The sequence below is a fragment of the Melanotaenia boesemani genome, chromosome 8, assembly GCF_017639745.1.
Source record: "Melanotaenia boesemani isolate fMelBoe1 chromosome 8, fMelBoe1.pri, whole genome shotgun sequence".
Lineage (NCBI taxonomy): Eukaryota > Metazoa > Chordata > Actinopteri > Atheriniformes > Melanotaeniidae > Melanotaenia > Melanotaenia boesemani.
The window spans coordinates 30,416,807-30,429,479 of record NC_055689.1 but is presented as its reverse complement, the minus strand read 5'-3'; the positions used below and the strand labels follow the sequence as shown (position 1 = coordinate 30,429,479).

The 12,673-nt window shown below is 37.8% G+C and overlaps 2 protein-coding genes across 6 annotated transcripts in view; one reads left to right on the top strand and one right to left on the bottom strand.

The window, feature by feature from the left end:
* LOC121644524 (extended synaptotagmin-2-like) overlaps positions 1-12,673 on the top strand; it is a 60,325-nt gene that overhangs the window by 25,397 nt on the left and 22,255 nt on the right. For all 4 annotated transcript variants that reach the window (XM_041992529.1, XM_041992528.1, XM_041992530.1 and 1 more), the window contains exon 8: positions 12,273-12,328. In XM_041992529.1, the coding sequence (XP_041848463.1) occupies positions 12,273-12,328 (56 nt within the window). The remainder of the gene's footprint in view (positions 1-12,272; positions 12,329-12,673) is intronic.
* On the bottom strand, positions 879-5,042 carry LOC121644525. Of its 2 annotated transcripts, XM_041992533.1 has the most exons (5): positions 4,526-5,042; positions 3,877-3,996; positions 2,936-3,135; positions 2,477-2,793; positions 880-1,915 (listed from the first exon to the last, which is right to left on the bottom strand). In XM_041992533.1, exons 1-5 carry the CDS (start codon positions 4,721-4,723, stop codon positions 1,560-1,562), a joined length of 1,191 nt encoding a protein of 396 aa, XP_041848467.1. In that variant the 5' UTR covers positions 4,724-5,042; the 3' UTR covers positions 880-1,559. The 2 variants fall into 2 exon arrangements, with proteins under 2 accessions (XP_041848466.1, XP_041848467.1); XM_041992532.1 differs by having other exon boundaries at positions 879-1,915; positions 2,936-3,996.

The window sequence follows — 12,673 nt, the reverse complement described above, 5'->3', positions numbered from 1 at the left end:
TGTTCTGCCATCTGCATGGGTTTTGACAAAGAGAACCATCGGTTCTTCTTTCTTAAGTTCCAGACAAACGTCTCTTCATTTTAATAAACCCGTTCTCTCCTGATTACATCAGACGCACCGCTGCAGCAGGGAAGGGAGACATGGACGCCATGTTTCTTTGGTCAAAGCCAGTGAGCCAGGTGTCTACAATCTTGTAATCAGTCAGTCAGATTGTAGACACCTGTGATGCCAATTAGTGGACACACCTTGGATTAACGTGTCCCTTTGTTCACATTATTTTCAGTCTTTTTGTCCAGGCCTGTTTATTTTTTTTTTATAATTCTTTTGAAGTGTGGTTGAAAAGCATTGTCTGACTTTCATTGCTTAAATTTCGTCGATTTTTTTATTTATTATTTTTGTCAGATTCAATTTATTTTTTGTGACCAGTTTTTCTTTCATTAACCGAAGGGTACCAACAATTTTGTCCGTGTGTGTGTGTGTGTGTACATATATATATATATATATATATATATATATATATATATATATATATATATATATATATATATATAATAAATAGTAAAGTATAGTTTTTCTTTTTAATGCTTAACTATTTAACATGCAGCATGCAGGCAATGATATTTAAGCTTTTTGCAAAAACACAGTTTTTAGTTAGGTTGAGTTTTAGTTAATAACTTTGACCTATCACTAAACTCTGTGTGTTTTCTTCAGAGGTGGTAAAAGTACTCACATTCAGTACTTAAGTAGAAGTACAGATACTTGGTTAAGAAACTACTCTGGTAAAAGTAGAAGTACTGATTCTGCCTCTTCACTTAAGTAAAAGTACAAAAGTACATCCTCTGAAATCTACTTTTGAAGTAAAAGTAAAAAGTAAAAAATGAATTTTACTGTGAGGGATTACTGCTGCAACTTATTTTATTGATAACCAGCAAAGTACTGATACAATACAGTCTCACACAAACCAGGAGGTATGAGAATAACAGATCTAGAGTTGACTTTTAATTCTTTAAAAAAAAAATAAAAATAAATACTGTGAATAAGCTATGAATTTTGAAATGAAACAATAGCTCTCACATTATTCCCGATAGATTCTAGTTCTGGATATATGTAATTATCAACTCAAACATACCCAAATGAACAACTTTGTGTATGTATTTAAAGTAGAAACATTAGAACAGAAAAAAGAGCAGAAAAGTGGATTTTGGAGAATATAGGACCTTAAATTAGTGAATTTGTGTGTGTGGTCCGTGTGTGTTTGATCCTTCCTTTATCTTCTGGATAGATAGAGGATATATGGACCAATCAGAGTTCTCCTGTCCCTCTGAAATATGCGATTAACAGTTCCTGTTCCTTCCCTCGCTCTAAAACAAAAACACGTATAATACAGCCAACAGGTGACCTCAAACTCTCATTTTATGTTGTACTGTATATTATTATATTATACTGTACTAATAACTAAATTAATCTTTGCCAAAACACAAGGAAAAAGATATCAGGTAGTGCAGCTTTAACAATATGCAAATCAACTTGAACATGAAACATAAAACATAAAACCTCAGCTACCAGAATTTCTTGTTTAGCCTTAGAAGCAGCTGGTTCTCAAAGTTCTTGGAGTTCAGGCAAGCCCTTTTGGGGGTAAAGATGAGGCCAGCGGTGCTAAAAAGCCTCTCACAGGCAGCTGAGGCTGGAAGTGGTGTGTTTAGCTTAAGGGATAAGTTACAAACAGCTGGGAAAGATTTCAGGATGTCCATGGTATCATCTGGGCAGGCCAGGTAGGACTCGAGCTGCTTAGTGTTCTCTTGAGCGTTTCCCTGCTTGATGGGAGAAAAGAAGTCTTCTTCTGAGGAGGAGTTGGAGGTGTCACTTGGATGTTGGATCGGTTGCTCCTTAAGATGCCTTTTGATGAACTCTAGGCCTATGAAAGAGAGAAACAACAAAAGGTGCCCAATAAACATGTTTGTTCCATATTAAAAAAAATATTAAAAAGGATCATAGTACACTGTTTGAGAGTACTTATTCATACACAAGTAATACAATTTCTTATAAATGTTTGCCATTTTTGCATTAAAGCTACACTACCTGATTTTGTGACTGTAAAAGTGATGTGTGTAAAAAATGTTAACACTCCCCTTTCCTAATCCCTCTCCTTTGCGCCCCCCGATCACAGTCTCAAACAAACCAGGAAATATGTACACAAGCCAGGAGCAATGAGAACATGGCAAAGATCAGGGATTGGCTTTTATTTATTTATTTAAGCTATGAATTTTGAAATAAAACAGTAGCTCTTGTGTGTGTGATTGTTTTCCCTCGCTCTAAAACATAACCCTTATAACACAGCCCACAGGTGACCTCAAAGTCTCATTTTTTCCCAAATGACTACTGTTATGCTGTACTGATAACTAAATGATTATCTTTGCCAAAATACAAGGAAAAATACATCAGGTAGTTTAGCTTTAAGGAAATATTTTATACATACCAGTTCTAAGAATGTTGTCATTACTTGTCCAGCAAGTCTTGAATTTGGGGACAAGAATGGCCGCAGCAATGAGCTCTGAATCTTCAAGCATCTCTCTGAATCGTCTTTCAAGTCCAGTCTGAAGAGCATCTATTAGAGGCACACAGAATTTGGAGGAAAGTCGAAGATTCTCTAGCTTAGTCTTGAGAAGTGTTATTGTGGGTACGAGCCATCCCATTTGAACACTGGTCTCTCCCTGAAGAACATCAATCGCTTTTGCGAATGGGCTCATTGTCTTTACATATTCGGTGAGAAAAGCAATCTCAGCAGGAGTGAACCTGTCAAAAAAGAAGTATAAAACAAAACATAAGTCACTACAGAAAGATAAATGTGTATTTTTAATTACATATTTCAGAATTATTAAAAATAATAAAGCAATCATAAAATATAAATTAAAATATAAATATAATATCTACTAACATGGGAATTTTAAGTGCGCTGCACACAGCTGTGATTGCTCCTTCGCCTTGCTCTCTGATGATCCTCACGATTCTCTGGACTGCCAGGAAGAGAGAGTTCCATCTTGTTTCAACCGGTCTCACAAGTTGTAGTTTGCATTTTTCTTCGATTATCTCCGCTGCTGCCGTGGACCTTCCACTTTTATTCCACAAACTTGAGCACTTCGCAAAAGCAGAACGAGAAAGTCGTTTGTAGGTTGTGTTGGCATTTGCAGTGGAAATATCAACTGTTGAAACTAAGTTCAAAAGATGGCAGGCACATCGTTGGTGTTTTGGCAGTTGATATTCTAAACCATCATCTTGATCCAACAATGTTCCAGCCTCCACAAACTGAAATTCATCATGGTTTTCTTCATCTTCCTCTCCTTCACTGTTTCCTTGTTCTGTTCCTGTCTGTTCCTGTCTAAGATCGTTGTTATTTTCATCTACCTCACCATAGAGCCTAAAAGCTTTTATGAAGTTTGAGCCATTGTCCGTAGTTGTGCGCACTATTTTGTCACGTATGTTGTACTCTGTATGGATGTCAGTTAGTGCTTGAGCGAGTGCCGAGAATGTATGTGATCCCCTAATTTGCTTGCATGCTAACGCAGCAGAGGATCTGACCATGGTTTCCGACTCAATCCAATGTGCTGTTACTCCGATAAAACTTCGCCTATGAGCCGTCCAGCAATCGGTAGTAGTAGCGATGAATTCAATGTCACTCATAGCAGCCTTTAAATTGTTTTTCATTTCATCTGTTGCTTTATCTATGTGATTTTTTATGGTCCCTCGAGACATCACAGTTAGATCTGGCTGCAGATGATTTAGAAGAGCTCGAAAGCCTGGCTGCTCCACAATGCTAAAGGGGTGGAGACCCTGAATAACAAAGTTTATAATGTACTGATCAACACTTTTTTGCGATACCCTTCTCATTTCCCATAGTTTCAGTTGCTTGGATGACCCTTCCTCTGAGGAGACAGACTTCCTCTTTAGAGTTGTTGAAGTCAGGCTTTTGTATCGCTCCACATGATTTGAATGCTTTCTCTGAAAGAGGAAAAAGACAAACACACACAAAAATTTTAAAAAGAGGTTCAGATGTACAAAAAATATATTTGTTATTTATAAATATACCCCTAAAAAATATTTAAATGACAGGCCTAAATTCAAGGCACAATTTTTGCAAAGGGGCATTTTTTAAAATATATTTTTGGTTTTAATATTCAACTGCTTGTATGATTTTAACTGAACAAAAAGTACTATGAATTTACATAAGACGACACTTGCAGCATGTACAAGTTCATACACATGACATGTCAGATACAAAACAGATACATGATAAAATGTATTATTTTAGAGTTTATAACGTTTAGCTAAACCATTCGGCATGCCAAGCTAAAATCTTTTTTTCCCTTTTGCACGCCATTAGCTTTCGGTGTTTTTGTCAAGCATGTGCTAGCTGGTTAGCTTCATGCTTTTAGGTGGGCCCCAGCTTGATTTATTAAGTTAACTCACTGGTGGAAACGACACTGCATTGTAAAATAAGCTAAAATAGAAAGTACAAAAAAACACTTACCTCTATGTGTTTTTTCAGATTCGACGGTGAGTTTTTGAAAGCCAGAATCTCATGGCTTTTAGGTTTACAAAGGACGCAACGCATACGCCATGAGTCATTCTTGGAGCCGACCACCTCGAAAAGTTCTTGTAAATAAGGCCAAGGGTGGCGAATGTCCTGGCTGTCAGGCTCGCTTTCTCGCTCGCTTTCCTCCTCCATGTTAAAACCTCCAGTTTAGACAAGGCTCGCTCGTTGGTTGCTCGTAGCTCGCTAGGCGATGTGATGTTGATATTTCTCCTTCTTCGCGGGTTGACTTTCCCTCTCCTTTATTACGTCCTTTACGTCATGCCGTCATCCGCGGTAGTGGGAAAAAAGTAACGAGCCCGTTTTGAAAATGTAAGGAGTAGAAAGTACAGATAATTGTGTTTAAAAGTAAGGAGTAAAAGTAAAAAGTCGCCAGAAAAATTAATACTCAAGTAAAGTACAGATACTTGAAAAATCTACTTAAGTACAGTAACGAAGTACAAATACTTCGTTACTTCCCACCTCTGGTTTTCTTCTTAAATCCCTGCTGGTGCTGTAGAGTTCTGCAGAGCTTAACATTTTCCACTTCAGTCTTTGTAAAGGCTGCTGAGCTCCAGTCCTCGTTTATCAGTGCACTCTCTCTTCCTGACTGCTCTCTTCCTTCCGGTGCTTCAGGATGGTTTGTCATCTAGATTCAGGCTTTGAATCAGACTCCCAGAAGGAAAAGAATAACCATCAAAGGTTTCAAACATAAACAGTAAATTACCCTGTCATTAGGAAAAGTGCATCCTCACTCCAGTTTAAATAGAAAGGAATGGTCTTTTTCTGCTTTTATGTGCTGTAAGGTAGAGATTATTTAGTCATCATTTATTACATCATCTAATCAATTCACATTAGTACCACAATGTTGCAGATAAAGGTTTTTACAACTTGGTGCACAGAAGTTGGTTCTGATTTTTAGGCTCCAAATTCATATTTTCCCCAAGGCCATGGTATGTTTTAATTTTTTTGGTCTTTATCATCATGCTGCATGTGCAAATTGTCACGTAGGAGGTAAACAAGAGTTCCACCAAAGGCCAGTGCTGCATTTTATGAATGTAATGAAGCAGATCTGCACCTCCGTTTGTTTCCTCAGTTGTCTCATGCTGCAACTCTCCCCCAAGTTTGATTAAATTATGTTTAATAGATGCATTGTTGAGCTAACAAACAGACAAATCAAAGAGCCACCATCACATTGCCCAGCGGTGGCTAATACTTTTAAAAAGAGAAAAAGCATTGTTCATTATTTAACTAAAAGAAGTGATCTTATCTTTAGTCTTCAAACTTATCTTCAGTAAAATGAAACAAACATGTACACACTGTCAGATTTACAACAGATTTTTTTTACCATTTCTTTAAAAACAGCATGAGTTATTTTGTTTAAAGTATAACTATGTAACTTCCTGACTCATTTTGATGTTACAGCGACATGTATTACGTACATTCCTGTAGCTGTCCTTGCAGATTATCTCCAGGCTTTTAGTCTTTTATCTGCGGTGCAAAGTCTGCTGGATGTTAACTGGAGAAAGTACCACTGCTGTTGTGCTCAAGCAGTTTCTCAGCTGGTGGTAAAGTTGTCAAGCTGTAGTTTAAGACATATATTTAGAATAACGATAATGAAGATAAAGGAACAGGTTTCAATTCAGTTTTACATCCTGACATAGAATTCTAAAGCCATGCACTTCATCATTCTTTTGGTAGTGTGTTTGAGATAAAGTTATTTCCTTGTTTCCTTGTGTTTCCTTGTATTTAGCTTCCTTTAGATGCTTCACTGAGCAGAGTGAAGTCTATATGGGCTCAGTGAACCAGTAGACATTTACAAGTATGATGTAGTCAAAACACTGAGATTAGATGAGATGAGACCTTTTAAACAGGTAATTCAGCATGATTAAATTCTGTAAAAGGTCAAAATGAAGAATTTTGTTGGTCAGCCTCACCAGGTTCCAGTGTTGAGCAGGGAGTCAGATTGCACAATTATAACAAGACTTTGTGCTCAGTCACATAAGACTTACATGACATAATCTGACAATAAACATGAGGATTAAAGGGTCAAGGTTTTGTCTTTTTTTTTAAAGGAAACTTGTTACTGACGGAGAACCATGGTAAACTGCTTAATCTTGTCTTGTGTATTAAAACATGATAGTTTCTCAATACTTGTATCACATAAAAAAACTGTCTAGTGACAAAAAAAAAGAAGTTTTTAAAATCTCAGGGTTTGAAAAGACCCTTTAGTCATTACCGGGTTAACCTGCCACTGTGCTGCAGGAAATATACCAACACATCAGTCACATCTTGATGTTATTGGTTTGTGGTTTTTAGGTCATTGTTTCGCTCTGTACTCCTCCCTGAGAGCTACGATCGTGTTGTGTGACAGGATGCCTAAATGCAGGGTTGACAGCTGTGGTTTGACAGTGTGACTCACCAGGGAGTTACTGGTGTTGCTCAGAAGGAACCAGTTTGTCATTGTATTTCACCCTCAGATGGTGCGTGTCCTGCTTTTGTTCTGATCAGATGTTCGATTGCAGTTCAACATACGGTTCCAGTTAATAGAATGATTACATCTTGTGTTTATTGTCATCATTTGTAGGTAGTATTCTGTCATTCTCAGTCCTGACTGTTTGCTTAAATGTAATAGCAGGATCTAAAGAAGCAGCTGTCACATACAGTCAGACGTTGCATAAGGAAACATTAGCACATGGCCGCTTTAAAAAAACTGTCTACACAACCTGTTATAAAAGAATGATAGAAAAAAGGCTCTATACAGCCACCCGAGGATTTCAGAACTAGCTTAAGTCTTTGTAGCATCAGGGATTTTTCTCCATATTGACATGACAGCATCACACAGTTGTTGCAGGTTTGTCGGCTGCATTCATGATGAGAATCTCCTGTTCCACCACATCCCAAAGCTGCTCTGTTGGACTGAGATCTGGTGACTGTGGAGGCCATTGGAGTCCAGTGAACTCATTGTCATGTTCTAGAAAGCAGGTGGAGATGATCTGAGCTTTGTGACATGGTGCATTTATTTATACTTTCATGTTGTTTCCACCAAATTCTGAGCCAACCATCTGAATGTGGAGCTGAAATGGAGACTCTTCAGACCAGCAACATTTTCTATCTTCTATTGTCTAGTTCTGGTGTGTGTGTGTGAATTGTAGCATCAGTTTCCTGTTCTTAGCTGACAGGAGTGTCACCTGGTGTTGTCTTCTGCAGCTGTAGCCCATCTGCTTCAAGGCTGGACGTGTTGTGTGTTCAGAGATGCTGTTCTGTATACCTTGGTTACCATGCCACATTCAAAGTCACTTAAATCCTCATTCTGATGCTCATTTTGAACTCCAGGATGTCATGTTGACCACATCTACATGACTAAATGCAGAGTTGCTGCCATGTCTGCTGATTAGCTATCTCTGTTAATGGAGCAAAGTGTACCTAATAATGTGGCCGTTGCCTTAATAAAGTCTGTTCAGAGAATGAAATCTGTGGAAGAAAACTTCATATGTGTTAAAAGAACCAGTAAACATGTCACAGAGTCATATGAAGGATTTCGTGACCCATGTTGTCATGGGGATGAAGCTCGTTGAGCATATAGATAATCTGCGTGTTCAGATGAGAATTTATTATCAGGTAAAGAACTGTTGTTAGAAATGTGCCATTTTTAACATCTAATGTAATCCTAACTTCTGAACCTTGTAACTTTCTCAGGCCTGGTTATATTCTCAGGATCATACTTTACCATGGTGATCTAGCCATTTTAATCTCTGTTCAGCTCTGACTCATGAGACTCTTAAGATTCCCACAACAGGAATTGTGTGGTCTTGGCTGGAGTGGTGAACATTGTTTGAACATGTCTCTGCAGCTGCAGCGCTTTTGCTCCAAATCAGCCCCTCATTCATTTATAGAGACTATAAACAGCCAACTTCACAAAATGTTTTATGTGACTTTACATCAAACCAGAAATATTCATCCTTTCATCATATTCTATGGCTCAAGAACCTGAGTGACTTTTCATCTTGTTTTATCTTTGAAAACAACTTCTAAACACGACTTACTTCACTGCATATCTTGTTAAAATCTTATTAAGTATTGTCCATTTTAAACAACATGCAGATGGATTTAACTTAATTGTGCATCTCTTCTAATTTGGTCACGATCTCTGACAACTAGGTCACTTCCTCTCATTGTATGTCACCAGCGAACCAGCGAACATCAATTTGTTCTGATTATTGAGGAAAACACCCTCTTTGTCTGAGTCAGACCTTATAGTCGCTGCTTGTTGGCTCCATCTCGTCATCCAGATAATAACTTATTTGAGGAATGAGACTGCGTGTCTCCAGTAACAAATTTCACTATTCCACTAACTGATGCCAATGTATTTTTATTAATAACGCTAACCAATCAAACATTAGGCGCCACAAACAACAACAAATCATGATTCACCAATTTCTAAATCTATTAAGTAGAATCTGGATACTGGCTGTTGGCATTTTGTTTTCCTTGACTTCTGAAATAATTGTTTTAAAGGCCCTTTATAGGGAAATTCCCCAAAGGTGGCTGCAGACATGCGGCCAGGTGATCCCACTGCAGCCTGCTTCTCTTTCAAATTGCATTAATTTAACATTTGTTCAAGTCTGTGAATAGGCTGTCAAAACAATGTATTAAATAATGTGACATGACATGCAGAATCCTGCATGAAACCTGAGGCATTGATGCTGTTACCTTTTGCATTTTCGAGAAATATTTTATTAGGATCATCTGAAATTGAAGCCAATGGGGGTTACATTATGGTGCATAGATGATAGCCCACATTGTTTAAGCTAACCAGCGTCAACTTCATTAGCCTATGTTAGCGTTAGGACCAGTTAATTAAAGTTACATAGCATCATTATCTTTGTTGGGGTGTCTGGTTAACTTCTAAAGCAATTTATCAGCAGCTGTCTTTCCTTGCTCCGGACTCCACACGTAAAAAGCTTGTTGGATGCTGTTGACTTAACTAATGAGGTTTAAATAGGCCCCGCCTCTCTCCCCGTCTCCGCACTCTGCAAGCTGTGTTCACGCGCAGAGCAGATGTCTGACAGCAGAGCTGCTGCGCTTCTGGAGGTTTAATTAGGAAATTTTGCATCTGCATACTGAAGGCGTGGCACCAACAATAAAGCTGTGGTGGCCAACCACGGCCGAGTCAATCTAGGGGAAAACTGATATATAAACAATAGCCTTCACAAAGGACACGCATCAGGTAATGTTATCTTTGCTAATACTAATATAAGGAGGTTTTTCTTTTTACATCAAATACAAGAGAACAATTTTATTTAAACATGTATTACACTATCTGAAAAGAAAAATAAATATAAATCAGTAGTTTTCCTTTTACAACCGCTGATGCTTTCTGTGATCATAAACTGCAAGGATTGTATGTGTTGGATTTCAGGGTGTGTCAGAAATGTGTGTGTGGTTATGTGATCTCTGCTGTTTGTTTGGTTGCAAAATTCCCAAAAATTGCACAACCAGACTGAACAACAACAAAGTTGAACAAAGGAGCCAGTCATTAAATTTTGGTATGAATCAGCATCTTCTTTTTAAATCTGTCGTTAGCCATCGAGAGTCATTCTAGTTAATAACTGCAAGCACTGGCACATTCTTCTTTACATTGTCTTGCAGTCCTGCCCCTCAGATGACCTAGTTTAAGTTCAGTATACAGCAGGCCTCATAACTGGGTTATAAAACCAAGTTATAATGCTGGTTGAGGCGTCTCTATTGTGAAGCGTGTGATGGGAGCAAATTGCTGCATTTAGTGCCAACAAGAACCTGTTTATCAGAGTCATCATCATAATGCTCAGCCTGTAAACATCTTGTGCAGATTTAATATAAGCTATGAGAGTCCATCATAATGATGATCACAGCATATTTTAAGTTAAAAGTATTGAAGCACTCTTAATGGCGAAGCGTGATCCAGTGTTCCTGACAATTTATTAACAGGGTGACACAGGCTGCTGTTGGCTGTTACCACGGCAATAAAAAAGTAGTTTTTCAAGCAGCTTCTAACAGCTGTAAGATCAGCTCTTTAACAACTCTGTCCTCTTTCCACACACACACATTAAAAATATGAAAAGAACCACGCCTTTAATTTCCAGCCATGAGACGCGTCATCGTTCACTTTGACAGGTTTGTTTCTGAGCTTCTGAAATGTTCAGTGACTCTTTAAAGCTGGATTGATACTTAGTGAGTAGAAATTGTCAAATGTCAGAATGGTTTATTATTACTGTGGTAAATTGTGTTTTTGTCTTTATGATTGGTAGTATTGTTAATCTAAAAGTAGCTTTTAGTTATTCTTTTTTATTTAATTTAATCATTTTACAGTGAATGTCTGCTTTGGGAACATTAAGAGAACATTATACCTTGTGCATCATTATTAACTGTGTATCTCTGTCTGGGCATCATTTGGCTGTTAGTGCATATGGCTCAAAACTTAATAAGGGCGTCATTCTTCACACATTTTCTTCACACAGTTTCTTCACACAGTTTTAATGCACAATCCTGTAATGGGGCTGATTTTAGTGGTGAAAAGTAAAAAAAAAATCACAATTTGACTAATTACCTAGATTAGGAATCACCAGCTCCGGACCTCTTGGGTCAGTGTCCTGCAAGTTTTAGATGTTTTCCTGCTGCAACACACCTGACTCAAATTAATGGGTCATTACGAGGTTTGTGCAGAGCTTGACAATAAGCTTTGGGAGAACCGTTTTTATTTGAATCAGGTGTTTCAGCAGGGAAACATCTAAAAGCTGCAGGACACTTGCCCAAGAGGTTTGGAATTGGTGATCCTTGATCTAGAAAATCAAACCCTAACATCACAGAATGCATAATTATATTTTGTAACAGTTGTTAGCTTATTGATTAATGAGACTTTTTTTGTCCTAAAAAGTGAAGACCACAACAACAGTGACTTCAAGTAATAAAACTGCAGTTTAAATGATTAAAAAGTTGTGCTCAGGGCGCCCAAATGGCTAGCAGTGCACCTGCTTGTACTGAAACTCTGTTCACCTTTTCTTTTTTTTTCCACTATCCAGTTTTCCTCCATAAAAAGATTGCATTAGTAGTGCACATCTGGGTCTCATGTTTTATGGTTGATGGGTTGTAAAGACTCCAGAACATCTCCACAAACTGGTTGTGTGAAAACAATATGATTCCATGAAGAATGATAACAGGCATATTTAGCTTGTTTACAACAAGACAATGAATGTGAGATACACCCATTACCTTTCTAGAAACTCTATTAGTAAGGCAGCCACGATTTACAGTGTCAGGTGATAATTTGTCAATGTAGTGTTGTTCCCAGAGATGGTCGGATACAGAATCAAAGCACATGCTTCCTGTCTGCGCTAATGTTAGCCCAATCTGCCCAGCTGTATCGATTATCAGATCGATTGAATTAGGAGCCGGGCTCCTTTGCTGCTGCTGTTGCTGCTCTGCTGACTCACGATGCAGTCGCTGAGGAGCTGGTGATGAGAAAATAAAACAAGTAAATAATTTTGCAGACAAGCTGTTTAACTTTATACCTGTATTTAGTTAAGAAAAGCAGGTTAAAAGTTCAGACTACTTTTAAAGTAGTTTTGATCATGTTTGCTTTATATCAGAATTAATAGTGTTGCTATGTCTTTTACCTTATATTTCCCTTTGTTCGAAATTAAAGCCATGCTTCTGTGTCTTTCAGATTCTGGACATCAATTGGACAGGACTCACAAACGTGCTGGATATTCCTGGTGTCAAGTAAGTAACTGCAAGTCTTTAAAGGATTTTTCTCACATTACAGCTGAAAAGTTTTTACTTTTTCTTTAGGGGAGATTTTAGTCAGAATGCAAACACCGGCACCATTTTAAGTGGAGTTTGTGCTAAATTAGTCCCACTAATGAGGATTCTCTGCGTATTTTGAATGCACCTTCTCCTTTTTGCTTGTTTTTGTTGATGTTGGGCATACCTCCAAATACATGAAACAACAGTCACATTGTGTTGTGAGATCGAAAACATCCTGGTGTAAATTACGTTTATTGAAATGTCAGATCAGGTTTGTTTAGTTATAAGTACGTTTAAAAAATATGAAGCCTCGACATAAGC